The sequence below is a fragment of the Meleagris gallopavo genome, chromosome 1, assembly GCF_000146605.3.
Source record: "Meleagris gallopavo isolate NT-WF06-2002-E0010 breed Aviagen turkey brand Nicholas breeding stock chromosome 1, Turkey_5.1, whole genome shotgun sequence".
NCBI lineage: Eukaryota > Metazoa > Chordata > Aves > Galliformes > Phasianidae > Meleagris > Meleagris gallopavo.
The window spans coordinates 167,550,440-167,563,236 of record NC_015011.2 but is presented as its reverse complement, the minus strand read 5'-3'; the positions used below and the strand labels follow the sequence as shown (position 1 = coordinate 167,563,236).

The following is a 12,797-nucleotide window of genomic DNA, read 5'->3' as shown; positions in this document are numbered from 1 at the left end:
GCGAGAGAAGCACCATGCTGTATATTCAGGTTGATAAACAATAAACTGTGCTGCTACAGTTGGCATCTTGAAATTCTGAGAGTAAAAAAAGCTGAAAGCTTTGGAGCTGGACAATTATGTGGCTTTTATCTTAACTTCTTGGCCTCTGTTTCCTGAGTTACTTACGTTTAAGGATGACTCGCACCTAGATTTTGAACTTGCACCACTTAACAGGATCAGCATTGTAGGCATTTCTAAGACTTAAAGTGTAGAAACCTGTGTCGGCATTCTTAGGGATTAACTCTTGTGATGAATTTGTTGGGCACAGGAGCTGTGCTCATACCAAAAGAGAGGAAGTGAGGAAATAAAGAGAGGATATTAAACATCTGAAATGTCAAACCATCTGTAAAGACTGTTACGTTGAAGTCTAAACTGTGCTTTATTTCATTGCTACGTTGTACTCTATGCCAGATGTCTCAGTTGAAGGAAATTTGTGTAGTTTATCAAGAGTTCTGCCTGTGGGAGCTGGAAGTTACTATAAAGAAATCATTCTCATCACTTTTCATCAGTTAAGAACCAGAATTTTGTAATCTCAGATTTGTGTGGCTGCTAGTACCTGTCATTTCACAGGCTAGAGATAACCATCATTATTGTATTCCCCATATGTTCTGTGCAGTAACTTAATGCATTCTGTGCAAAGTGTAAGGCTTGTCTTCTGTTTGCCATAAGATTTCTACAGTGTGTAGCTACCCAAAATAAATACATGTTTTCCTTTTGATTGCTAGATTCTGAGTCTCTCCTTTCTTTCCTGTATCTTCCCAGTGAAAATAGCTCTGGGAGTTAATTTCTTTAATTGGATTGCACAGTGTATTTTTAGAAAAGAAAATATTTGAAATGTAGGTATGGGTCATCTGTGATTTGCATTTATGGGCTACAATAGCAGTTTTGTTCCTGTTTCTTGCTAAGAAGGGCAAAGTTGTGCTGTTGGTGTTATGTGTCTTTATGCTTACTGCTTCCAAATGAAGTAGCGTGGGTTGAGGTTTCTGGTTAGACACATCTAGGAGTACTTTCAGTGTGCTTTAGAAAGATGTTCTTGTAGGTTTGTCATCTTTGTTCTGGCAATAGCACTTGTTCCTCTGTTCCTGTAGTTGAGGGGAAATCATTAGGCAACTGACAGAGAAGTGCAAGTTTTTGACTGTTCTAGCCAGATGTATCAGTTCAGCAAAGTATTCAGCAGGTGCTGGACTCTGAGTCACAGCAGCTGTGGCTTCCAGGTAGCCCTACTAGTGAGGAAGATGGATTCCTCTTTGGTTGGAGTGAGCTCTGACTGCCCTGGTCAGCTGTGTTCTGTCAACTCACAGAGGTGAAGTGTGGGAAACAGAAATAAGGGGGGTTAGATTTTTTCCTTTTAAGAAATACTAAATGTTAACAGTCTTATTTTGTAATAGCTCTACAGGAGGACTTAATTTTGGAACTCTGGGCTCTTCCACTGCTACGGCAACTACATCAGCTCCTTCAGTGGGATTTGGGAGCGGGCTTTTTGGATCAAAACCAGCCACTGGCTTTACACTGGGAGGCACCAGTACAGGTAGGAAAACACTTGTACAGCAGGTGTGTGAAACAATGGTGAAGGAATGTACCGTGTGCACATAAAACAGGGTTATCATAATGTTTTTTCATAGTAACTCAGATCTGTAGCTCAGAATGTTGTGTCACGTTGTTAATAAATAAAATGGAGTAACAATTTAATTGAACTGTGAAATAAGTTAGTGAGAAGCGTGCAGTAGCAATGATGCAGAAACATAAACGCAGCTACTGGAAAGCTGTAAGTAGGTGTATGTATAAATTGTGCCACCATTTGAATCCTGATTATTATTGTGTATATATTTTGCAGTTTACCTCCTATTCCAAGAGACTCAAAACTATGATTTGAGATTGAGATGTGTTTTGATCTGAAAAATATTTAAATCAGTGTGAAATTGTTAGTGTTGACCGTCTTGCAATAGTGAGTTTGTATTGCCAACATTAATGAAAATAATAAATTGACTTCTTTTTAGGTCCATTGTTAAGTCTATAGTCCTCTAAAAATTGGTGTTTTACAATTACACCAGTGCCTTTACAAAAAGTAATGAACCTTTTCAGTCTTGAGTTGTTTTTCAGTAATTATGCACAAAGAGGAATTTTATTTTGGCCTCGCTATATTTGGATAACAGCTTTTTCTTCATCTATATGAATAAATAGATTGGTTCTTAGAGATTCCACTGTTAGAAATAAATTCATCAGTAGGCCAAAAGCCTGTCTTGCTCTGTTGGGACCATTTCTGTCTTGGCTCTTTGCATCATTTCTTTGATCTTCTAATTGTTTAAAGTCTGAAATTGCATGGCTCTGTGTTCTCTACCCCAAATATCCATTGGGGCAGTCATCCTAAGCTAAGACACAGCATTTCACAAAAACCTTGTAATCCTTTTCATAGTATTATAAATAAATAATAAATCCATTTTATGTACTGTCAGATGGCTGAAAAAAAAATACTTGATAGAATTATCAGTCTTCATATTTTAGTGTGCCTTCAATTATTTGAAATTTAGTATTGATATGTTACATCAGCTTCACTGTTAATGGATTCTTGTAAAAAGAAATTGTTCGTTTTAAAGGCTTTATACTTTGATTTGCGTAGGTGGGAATTACAGATAGTGGTTTTGGTGTGGCAGTTACTTGGCTTTCAAGATGTTACATAATGTAACACATGTAGTGAAACAAAACGCCAGAATAAATATTTATGATTGTTAGTAATATAACTGCTTTGTGGTCCTCACAGTTCTTACTCTATTTTTCTTCTTGAAGCAGGAACAGCAACAACCATTGCTCCAGCACTGACTCTAGGTAAGGAACTCATTTGGATATTAATGATGTACAGGCAGAGAAAAAGTTGTTTAGTTCTTATGATGTAGAAGGCTAACATTTGCGCAAGCTTTTCGTTCACTGTTAATTGCAGTCTGCAGTGTGAAGGCAGTGAGCCAGAGTGGAGCTAAAGGGTTATTCCGTTCCTGTACAACGGTAAAAGTAGTCACAGTGAGAAGTTAAACCTGCATTTAAATCTCCTGATGAGTTCCATCCTTCAGCAGAGAAATGGAGCCTGTTAGCAAAGAATTCTTAAGACAGAATTTCTTTCTGTCATGAACTTTGAGAGAACAGATCTGTTTGCTAATTCCCTCTAGTAGAAGAGTAAAGAGGTTTGAACTGGGAAGGAATATTAGGAATATATTTCTCTTGTTTCTCTGATGTATATGTAATAACTTTTTCAGCCATCATTAGAATCACAGGAATATGTAGGTGTTTTTATTGTTGTTGAAACACCAGCAACTGAGCTTGATGTAATTAGAAGTGTTTGGGTCAGGGTGGTGGTAGTGCTACAGGACAGACTGGTGTCCTAGAGCTTTGGAAGCTGTGCTAATTGGGAGAAAGTGGTATTGATGAAGTAAATGAAGTGGATGGGAGAAGAGAGGAGTAGCTAACCCAGAATGTGTGTAATCATATATGGCAGTACTGTGCATGTGAATAGTAATTCTTTTCTGTGATTGAATGAAATGTCATTGAAAACAGATACACAGCACTTACTGAGAATAGTGTTTTTCTTATGCTTGTTATTGTGATGTTCTAGAACAGAAGGCATATTCTTACTGTGAAATTGGCAGAAAGTAGAAGCTTTGTTTAACTTTGCAAGTGTTCAAAAGCAAAGTTGGAGGGAATAACATCTCAACACATTTTTCTTGTTTACAAATTAAAAGGGTGCCTGTTCTCATGCTGATATGCACGTCCAATGGAGAACTTAGTCTGTATTTTGGACACTATAGTTCCATCTACCGTATTGATAATTTTTTTCAGCCACATCTGTTTGGTGGAAGTTATTTTACACTTTTAAATTACCTCTTGATATAATCTATACTCATAGATTGTTTGAAATTCTGGAGGAAGCATACTTTTGAAATGTATCTGAAGATGCTATGAAAATATCTTATTGGCTGCAAGTGATCATATGCAGTGATGCTAGTGACAGTTAAACAGACATAACTTAAAAGATAAGATTAAGTACTCATTCTCAAACAAAATATCCACAAATGATAATTTTTGGGATTTCTTTTAGGCACACCTGCCACCACATCAGCAGCTACCACAGGCTTTAGTTTAGGCTTCAACAAACCTGCAGGTTCAGCCACACCGTTTGCTTTATCTATTACTTCTACCTCAGCAAGTGGCCTGTCGCTATCTTCTGCTCTTACATCAACTCCTGCAGCAGGTAGGAAAATGTTTTTAGTTTTTACAATGCAACTTTATTCTAAAACAGTGCTATGGTCTATTTTATTCTAGTATTTACATGTTTTTGTGGTATTTCAGTAAGAAAGCTCATTGGATTTTACTAGCTCTAAATTTGAGGAGCCTAATGCAAGCAATCTTTATATTTATTTAGAGCACAATATAGCCTGTAATTTAGGCAGCCTGTAATCCAGGTCATTAGGAGGGTAGCAACAGCTGATTTGCCATGTTATATGGCTGAAAAATGTCTACCTGTTGTAGGCAGCATGAAATAGTTAGCTAAAAGTGTAAACAAGATTTTTTTTCCTGTGTAGTTCTCTTACTGTCCAACACTTTCCATCATGCTACAACTCACCTAAACTGCATCATACATGATCATAATTAAGACCAAAGTTTTTTGTTTTTTTTTATCCCAGGAGCATACATTTAAACACAGTATGCCAATGGTCCTTCTCTCATTCTGCTCTTTTCTGCCAAAGCTGAGACACTTAATTCCAGAAGACTCTAACAATGAGATGTTTGTCATTTTTTTTTTTTTTTTTTTAAATTCTGACTCGTGACTCATAGAATGGTCTGAGTTGGAAGGGACCTTTAAGGTCATTTAGTTCCAACTCCCCTGCCTTAGGAAGGGACACCCCCCACTAGACCAGGTTGCTCAAAGCCCCATTCAGCCCAGCCTTGAATGCCTCCATAGAGAGAGCATTCTTTCTGGCAGCTCTCTGGGCAACCTGTTCCAGTGTCTCACCATCCTCACAGTGAAGAATTTCTTCCTAATATCTAGTCTAAATCTGCCTTCTTCCAGTTTAAAAGCACTTCCCCTCATCCTGTCTCTTACATGCCTTTATTAAAAAGTCCCTTCCAGCTTTCCTGTAGGCCCCTTCAAGTACTGGAAGGTCACTAAGGTCTCTTCAGAGCCTTCTCTTCTCCAGGCTGATCAGCCCTAGCTCTCTCAGCCTGTCCTCATAATGGAGATGCTACAGCCCTCTGATCACCTTCATGGCCTTCCCCTGGATCTGCTCCAACAGCTTCATGTCATTGTGTTGGAGGCTCCAGTGCAGGACACAGTACTCCTGATGGAGTCTCAGGAGAGCAGAGTAGAGGGGCAGAATTGCCTTTTTCAACCTGCTGGTCACACTTCTCTTGCTGCAACCCAGGATACAGTTGGCCTTCTGGGCTGTGAGCACACACTGCTGACTCATGTTGAATCTCTCATCAGTCGACACCCCCAAATCCTCCTGAGGGCTGCTCTCAAGCCATTTTCCACTCAACCTGTATCTGTGCTTGGGATTGCCCTGACCCAGATTCAGCACCTTGCACTTGAAGTGAAGTGTTTTTAATGTTTAGCACAAACATTTTGGCAAACGGTCAGTAGTAGTTGTTAGATCCATTATGCTGTAAAATCAGCGTAAAGTTCTAGATTATCTAGCATTCTGGGTAGCTCTCAGAATTTTGTTACAGTTCAGATAAACTAATGAAGCATACAATATTGTGAAACAAAGTCACATACAATTTGAAAGTCTCTAATAGGTTTGTTCAGGAAGTCTCAGAGAAAAAAGCAATAGATGAGTTTGTTGTTGAGTTACAAGGATTATTTCTTTATTTCAGACTTTCTGTAGATGAATTTGAATGCAGTGTCTACATGAAGCTTATTTTTTGTTGTTGTTATTTTTCCTCTGCAGGTACTACTGGCTTTACCTTAAATTTAGGTGGAACAACTGCACCAACTACAACTGCCTCCACAGGCCTGTCCTTGGGAGGGACCTTAGCAGGTTTAGGAGGTTCACTCTTCCAGAATACAAGCACAGCAGCAACAGGTGAAAGTTGATTTTATTTTTTTCCTTTTCCTGCCTCAAAATTTTGAGATTGTGTAATTGTATTAAATTATGATCAAAGATTCACTTTATATAAATCTTAATGCCACAAGAGTCATTTTTAAGCATCACTGTTTGAAACTGTTGCTATTCATAGAAAATAATTGGAAGTCATTAGCTTCTTCCTAATGTTTAAGTTTGTTTATTCTTTTTTTAATACAAGAAAAAATTTTGTAATAATTGACTCAAGGAAGCTGGCTGTAAATAAAAGGACAGTGTTGTCTTAATATCTCATTCAACTATGGAGAAGTTGGTTGCTCCTTACATTGGTGACTTTCAGTCTGAATAAAACCTTTAACTTAGTATTGTCCCTTCAGTTATTTACTGACTTCCTGCCTTTGAGTTCTAGAAGAAAAATTAGTATCTTGTAGTATTGGGAACGTGCTGGTCTTAAACAGAATGAAACAGGGAGGTGTTGACAATCCTGATGATGTTACCTATCTATTTCACAGATATTGTGAGGAAGTTACATTTTTAATAGTTTTTAACTATGTGTAGTTGTATGAAACTTGATAAAACCTGTTTTTCTTTATGCTTTTTAATCCAAATGCAGTAAATGGACTCTGAAATGGCAAGCAAGGTAGCCTGAGTTTTAGTTTAAAGTAAACTAATAGCATTTTAAATGTTTGCGTTTCTTAACAGGACTTGGGCAGAATGCTTTGAGCTTGACTCTGGGGACAACTGCAGCTCCTTCAAGTACTGCTAATGAAGGTCTTGGTGGCATTGATTTTAGTAGTTCTTCAGATAAAAAGAGTAAGTTTGTTTTTAAAATGTTTAAAACTGATAATGTATGCAGTAGTTTGTTGACAAATTATCTGAGTGCACCAGTCTCTGAGTACAGCAGAGACACGATTTCACTGTTAGGAATGCGGCCTTCCTGGAATAAAAGACTCGTAGAGCCATTCATTGAAAAGTCATGGCAGATTTCCTAACAGTTGCATCAGCTGGCCACCAGATGGGGGAACGGTGCAATGTTTAAGAAATGCATTGTAAATACAAAAAGTGCTCACTGGAAGACAGTTTTCTCCAGCAGTAGCAGTTCTTAAACCTGTAGAGTGGAGATGGCTTATTTTTTTTTCTCCCTCTCCTCCTCTTCAAAACCTACAGAATAAAAATGTCCTGTTCTTCACCTGTTATTCTTCAACACTGTATTTCTAGTGCTGGGGATCTGTTACCTTCCATTAGGTTGTTGACACTAGTTATTAAACCTAAGTCTGTGGTAGCTCCAAAGTACTTAAATAAGGGAATATTGAGTATTGACAGGTGCTTGTTGACTTACTTGCCTTGATTTTATACATCTAATCAAAACTATTAATTTAATATCTTTATTTCATTAAAGAGCCAAATGTAAAACTTCTGAAATCAGGTATTTTGAAAACTAATAGAAGCTTCATGAAACCATCTTTATGAAGGACTGTGAGTTGTGGAAACGCAGATCCTTGTGCTTGCTTATTAGCTGTCTGAACTGGAGTGCTCAGCAGGATGCTGATTTTATCTTTTTTTACTTTAGTACTGAAAGTGATGAAAAAGCTCCAATTCTTAGGTTCTCATGGGGTTTCCATTACTGTGATATTAGATTGCACAACTCTTCCATAACGTACAAGTATCTTAAAATATGACCTAGAGAACCACAGACTTCTTCAGCATTGTTTTGCTCAGTTCTTTGGGTGTAATCCCCAAGGAGCTGATTACCCAACTTCCTTTTGTGTACTGAATCTTGGTTGGTGGGTGTGGGTGTGTGTGGCTGTTGCTGTCAGGATGATGAGCGAAGAGATTTCTAAGCTAAGCAGTAGAAAATGCTGAAGGGGACTGATTGAGTTTGCACTTATAAAAATTCAGAATTTAATTCAGAAGTTCTTGTAACAGGTAGTATTGACCTAAGCAGCCTTGACAAATGTTCCTATTTCTGCAGTACTGCTTACTTCTTGATGGTACAATGGCTTGTAGGGCTACATAAGAAACTGCATAAGTAGGGTTTGAGAGTGTTGGTTTTATGGATTTAACCTTTTTTCTTTCCTGAAGAAAAGGAAGGAAGAGATGTGGCTACTAAAAAGAAGTGCTTGTGAGATTACTGCCCATGGAGTTCGAGGGCACATGGGTACCTTTATGCTTTCTTTTGGAATTTGCTACAGTATGTTTTTCTCCTCGAGACTGAGGAGTGGCTGCCTAGTATTTCTTTACAGATGGCTACTGGCAGCTGTTCTTGTACATCAGTTTTCCTTGTATGTGATCAAAAAAAGAGCATATGGTCAGATAAGTAGTTAGGTATGATTTCAAATCTGTCCTTCACTTTGTAGGTACTGCTCAAAGTTCAGCTAGAAAAATTAGTGACTGAAAACGCAGATTAAACTTGCTTTACTACTTAGGCTATCAGCTGAGAATGGAGTCTGAATTCTGGTATTTGCTTGGGTCTTTTTTTTCTTCCCCGTTTCGTGCAGCTTCTCTTTGATTGTTGGTTTTGTTTCGGTTGAGTAGTGGAGGAGGAATGGGGCATTGGTTGATCCTTGTTTGTTCATTTTGCAGAAGGTGTAGGGAAGAGGTATGAGACTCTGGGTTCTGGTACTGGATGACAGAGTGCAGATCTAAGCAATTACTTCTTTTCAAACAAGCGGCTTCTCCTGGCAGGAGCACTGGCTTGTGCAGCCTAAGTTTTGGTATTCACGTGACCTTCATGGCTACCTTCTAGCTTGATGATGCTGTGAGGATTTGAATGGCAACCAGTTGAAGAAGTGCCCTGGTTCTTAGTCCGAGCAACCTTACTAGCAAACTGCTCTGATATGAGATGCAACTTCTGCCCGGGGTTGTGACTAGAAGTACTCATGGCTTGCCTGTTCATGTGATACTGCTTTCAGCTCCTTTCTTTGTAGCTCAAGAGAAGTATTTGGCATCTTGGTTAATTTTCTCGTCTACATGCGCAGATGTGTAGTTTGGAGTCTGTAAATGGTAGATAAGCAGTAACACCTTTGGTTCTGTAAAATCTCATTTATTCCTGAGCAGTGTGCAATAGTAGAACTCTTAAGAAAATCCAGCAAGCTTAAGCATGGATGGATTTCTTATGTAATTGCAATAGCTCATGCATTTGGAGGGACTTGTATAGTGACACAAGATGTTTTACGTTAATTTTTGTGCTGAGAGATTAACACCTGAATGAGTGAATCATTGTTCTTGAAAAGAGACTTATGTCTGAAGGAGAATAAATTAAAACCTTCTTCCTTATATACTGTATCTTATCAAGGGAAATCAATCAGATTGGACTAATCATTTCTTAATGGAAAATCTTATTAAAATTTTTGTCAATTCTTTTAAGTTTTTTATTATCTGCCATTTTTATTTTCTAGGTGACAAAGCGGGAACAAGACCAGAGTAAGTGTTCAGATTCTTTGCATTTGGTATCTTAAGCTTAGCTGTTTTCTGATATGCTGCCTCTTCTACTACTTTAATCTTTGAAAAGGCTTAAATGTAAATAACCAGTTCTTGCAGCATGGGTCACTTAATAATGGTGGTTCATCCTTCTAAAACATTGCATTTGAGCAAATTGCAATACCTACGGCTTGTCTGCTTTCTATTATAAACTGGTCACGTAGCCTGAAAAATGGTTTCTGTAAATCTGGAATACTGTGTCCAAGTGTGGAGCCCCCAGTACAAAAAAGACAGGGAGCTGCTGGAGAGGGTCCAGAGGAGAGCCATGAAGATGATCAGGGGACTGGAGCACCTCCCCTATGAAGACAGGCTGAGGGAGCTGGGCTTGTTCAGCCTGGAGAAAAGAAGGCTGTGGGGTGACCTCATTGCAGCCTTTCAGTACCTAAAGGGAGCCTACAGACAGGAGGGGAATCAACTCTTTGAAAGGGTAGATAACAGCAAGACAAGGGGAGATGGTTTTAAGTTGAGGGAGGGAAGATTGAGGTTGGATGTCAGGGGGAAGTTCTTTCCAGAAAGAGTGGTGAGGTACTAGAACAGGCTGCCCAGAGAGGTTGTGGGTGCCCCATCTCTGGAGGTGTTCAAGGCCAGATTGGATGGGGCCCTGGGCAGCCTGTTCCAGCTAGTATTAAATGTGGAGGTTGGTGGCCCTGCATGTGGCAGGAGGGTTGGAGGTTCATGATCCTTGAGGTCCCTTCCAACCCTGGCCATTCTGTGATTCTGTGCTACTCACATAGTCTCTGGCCATGAATTAATTCAAATCCTTCCTAGATGGATGCAGCACGCAGGCAAAGGTGCAAAGTTGAGTGACTAGTCACTTGAAAGTTTTCATGGTACTTAATAATCATGTAAAAATGCTTGGCAGTATTGAAGCACCATCTAAACATGCACTGTTTCTTGTAGAGACAGCAAAGCGCTAAAGGATGAAAATCTACCTCCAGTGATCTGTCAAGATGTAGAAAATCTACAGTAAGTAGTGTGTTTTTTTATTTATGGCAGTGGTGTTGCTAAGTACTGTGTTCTGTTAACACTCTGTAACAACAGCGTAGAAAGCAGTAGAGAAAAAAACCAGGGACTGTGCAGGATGACTTATTAGCCTGAGGCTGACAGGAGATGAATGATGGGAGCAGAGTAGGTGAATAATTCTAGTAGCTGATGTCCCAGGCTATCTTTTGCCACTTCAGTTTTCAGTCCTGTTTCCACAAACAGGCACGTCCAAGAAATACACTTCTAGAAGCTGAGCCAGCTCCCTGGGAGCATTAAGCTTCTTGTGTATGTGTAGTAAGTTATCAAATTCTGTTTGTGTGTACACTATGGATCTTGCATAGAGTGAAGAGAACTACAAGCTAGCCTTTATTCAGGCAGGAAAGAGGCAAGTTATACAGCCTCTGACTAGACTGTGTTTTAGAGTATTTGTGAGTTCAACGTAGTAATTACTTTATGTAGGTTTTATGTATATATAAACCTGTAGCTTAGCTGTCAGGGTGCTGTGTAAAATTACTACAAATATTATTAAAGTCTTGTTTTTTGCTGATTTACAGTATTAGCATATTAAGAGTTAATGCTACTTTGCATTTTACTATTCAGTACTTGGTTTTTGGGAAACTGAATTTCATTACTATTTGAATAATGCAAATAAAGTAAATGCTTGGGTACTTTAGGTTGAATACATTATTTTCTTTCCTACCACCCCCTTTTTTTTTTCCCCTTTCTCTAGGAAATTTGTGAAAGAACAAAAGCAAGTTCAGGAAGAAATCAGTAGAATGTCATCTAAAGCAATGCTTAAAGTACAGGAAGATATTAAAGCTCTGAAACAGCTTCTGTCTGTAGTTGCCAGTGGATTACAAAGAAACACTCTTAATATTGACAAGCTGAAAATGGAAACTGCACAGGTATCACATTCTTTTTAAGTAGAGCTTAAATGTTTGCTGTAGGATATATACCCTTCTTTATCAGTCAAGTTAAGGTGTCAGAACTCCAAACTGAAGCTGAAATCTGTGATGCCAGTATTTTCAGCTAAGTGTAGCAGCAAGGAGAGCTTTATTCAGGAAAGCACTCCACTTCTGTAGGCAACAGAAGGGAATATGCACCCACTCTAGTTTGATTTCAGTTGCATATGCAGCTGCTAGTGAAGGGTTGTTTTTGCAGTCACATGCTGAACTCTGGGAGCAGTGGAAATGCAAGTATGTTTTCTCATCACTTAAAAAAATAAATTAAAAATATTAGGGACTAAAGTTTCTAGTTATGTCCAGTATTTATTTAATGAAGAGGTCAATTCTATCCACCAGTCTTTAAATTAACTGTCTAACTAGCATGAGCTCAAGTTTTGATTCACGTGCTTCTGAAGTTAAACTCTGTGTCGTTCTTTCTTTCATCTGGCTTGTCCTGACTGCTTGCTTTGTTTATAAGTGTATTTTATTCTAAAATGAAAATATGCTCTTAAATTTTGAAAGGAAATACTCTGTAGTTGTGGTTTGGTAATTATTTGCTGTGAAAGCAAAAAACTTGTTAGTAATACTCTCTTTATTTCCTTATGATTAATAATAGAACCAGGCACTGAGAAATGATTAATGATAGTATTATTAGAAAGTATTAAAGAGAATGTCTAGTCAAATCATCGTGCTTAAAAAGATCTTTTCCATAGGAAAAGAAGCATTATCACACTACTAAGCCTTTTTTAAAGGCAAAATAACCCTTTTTGTTATTTCTTTTAAGCATGTTACTTTCTTGCATTTGACTGTTGTTTTTTTTTTTTCCCCCTTAGTCTTTACTTCAGGTAGCCTGTTAATTTATTACAACAGAATGCAAACCTTACCTGTGACAGTCTCTGCCCATAGCAGGAGGGTTGGACTAGATGATATTTAAAGAACTAGATGATCAGCAAGCTTGCAGGTGCACTGCTGCCTGTTTCTTGTCTAAACATATTTTGATATTTGCAGTTCTTCAACCTCGTCAATCTGTTCTCTGAAGAATTTCTGGTCAGATTCTATTGTAGTTTAACTTAAAAAATGTTTTCTTCCCATACTTGTGGATTTGCTGCAGAATTGTAGCTATTTTCTTTTTGAACACTTAACTCAGAACCTTGCATTTTATTAATTTTCCTCATTTATTTAGGAGCTAAAGAATGCAGAAATAGCATTAAGAACACAGAAAACTCCTCCTGGTCTCCAGCATGAAAACACAGCCCCGGCAGAGTGAGTTACTGTTGCTTATAAA

General features: G+C 38.3%; 1 protein-coding gene across 2 annotated transcripts; it reads left to right on the top strand.

Moving 5' to 3' along the window:
- Positions 1-1,386: 1,386 nt before the first annotated feature.
- On the top strand, positions 1,387-12,797 carry LOC100547972 (nucleoporin p58/p45-like). Of its 2 annotated transcripts, none has more exons than XM_010728971.2 (9): positions 1,387-1,567; positions 2,827-2,862; positions 4,124-4,276; positions 5,973-6,107; positions 6,807-6,917; positions 9,503-9,527; positions 10,485-10,550; positions 11,299-11,473; positions 12,696-12,797. In XM_010728971.2, the coding sequence occupies exons 1-9, from the start codon at positions 1,402-1,404 to the stop codon at positions 12,777-12,779; spliced, it is 951 nt and encodes a 316-aa protein (XP_010727273.1). In that variant the 5' UTR covers positions 1,387-1,401; the 3' UTR covers positions 12,780-12,797. The 2 variants fall into 2 exon arrangements, with proteins under 2 accessions (XP_010727273.1, XP_019467719.1); XM_019612174.1 differs by having other exon boundaries at positions 2,824-2,862.

Bases quoted from the DNA above. Each gene is read 5' to 3' on its own strand.
- LOC100547972 (XM_019612174.1), top strand. From the start codon at position 1,402: ATGTTAACAGTCTTATTTTGTAATAGCTCTACAGGAGGACTTAATTTT. The intron at 6,108-6,806 runs GTGAAAGTTGAT...GTTTCTTAACAG, and splicing joins TACAAGCACAGCAGCAACAG to GACTTGGGCAGAATGCTTTG. The intron at 9,528-10,484 runs GTAAGTGTTCAG...TGTTTCTTGTAG, and splicing joins AAAGCGGGAACAAGACCAGA to AGACAGCAAAGCGCTAAAGG.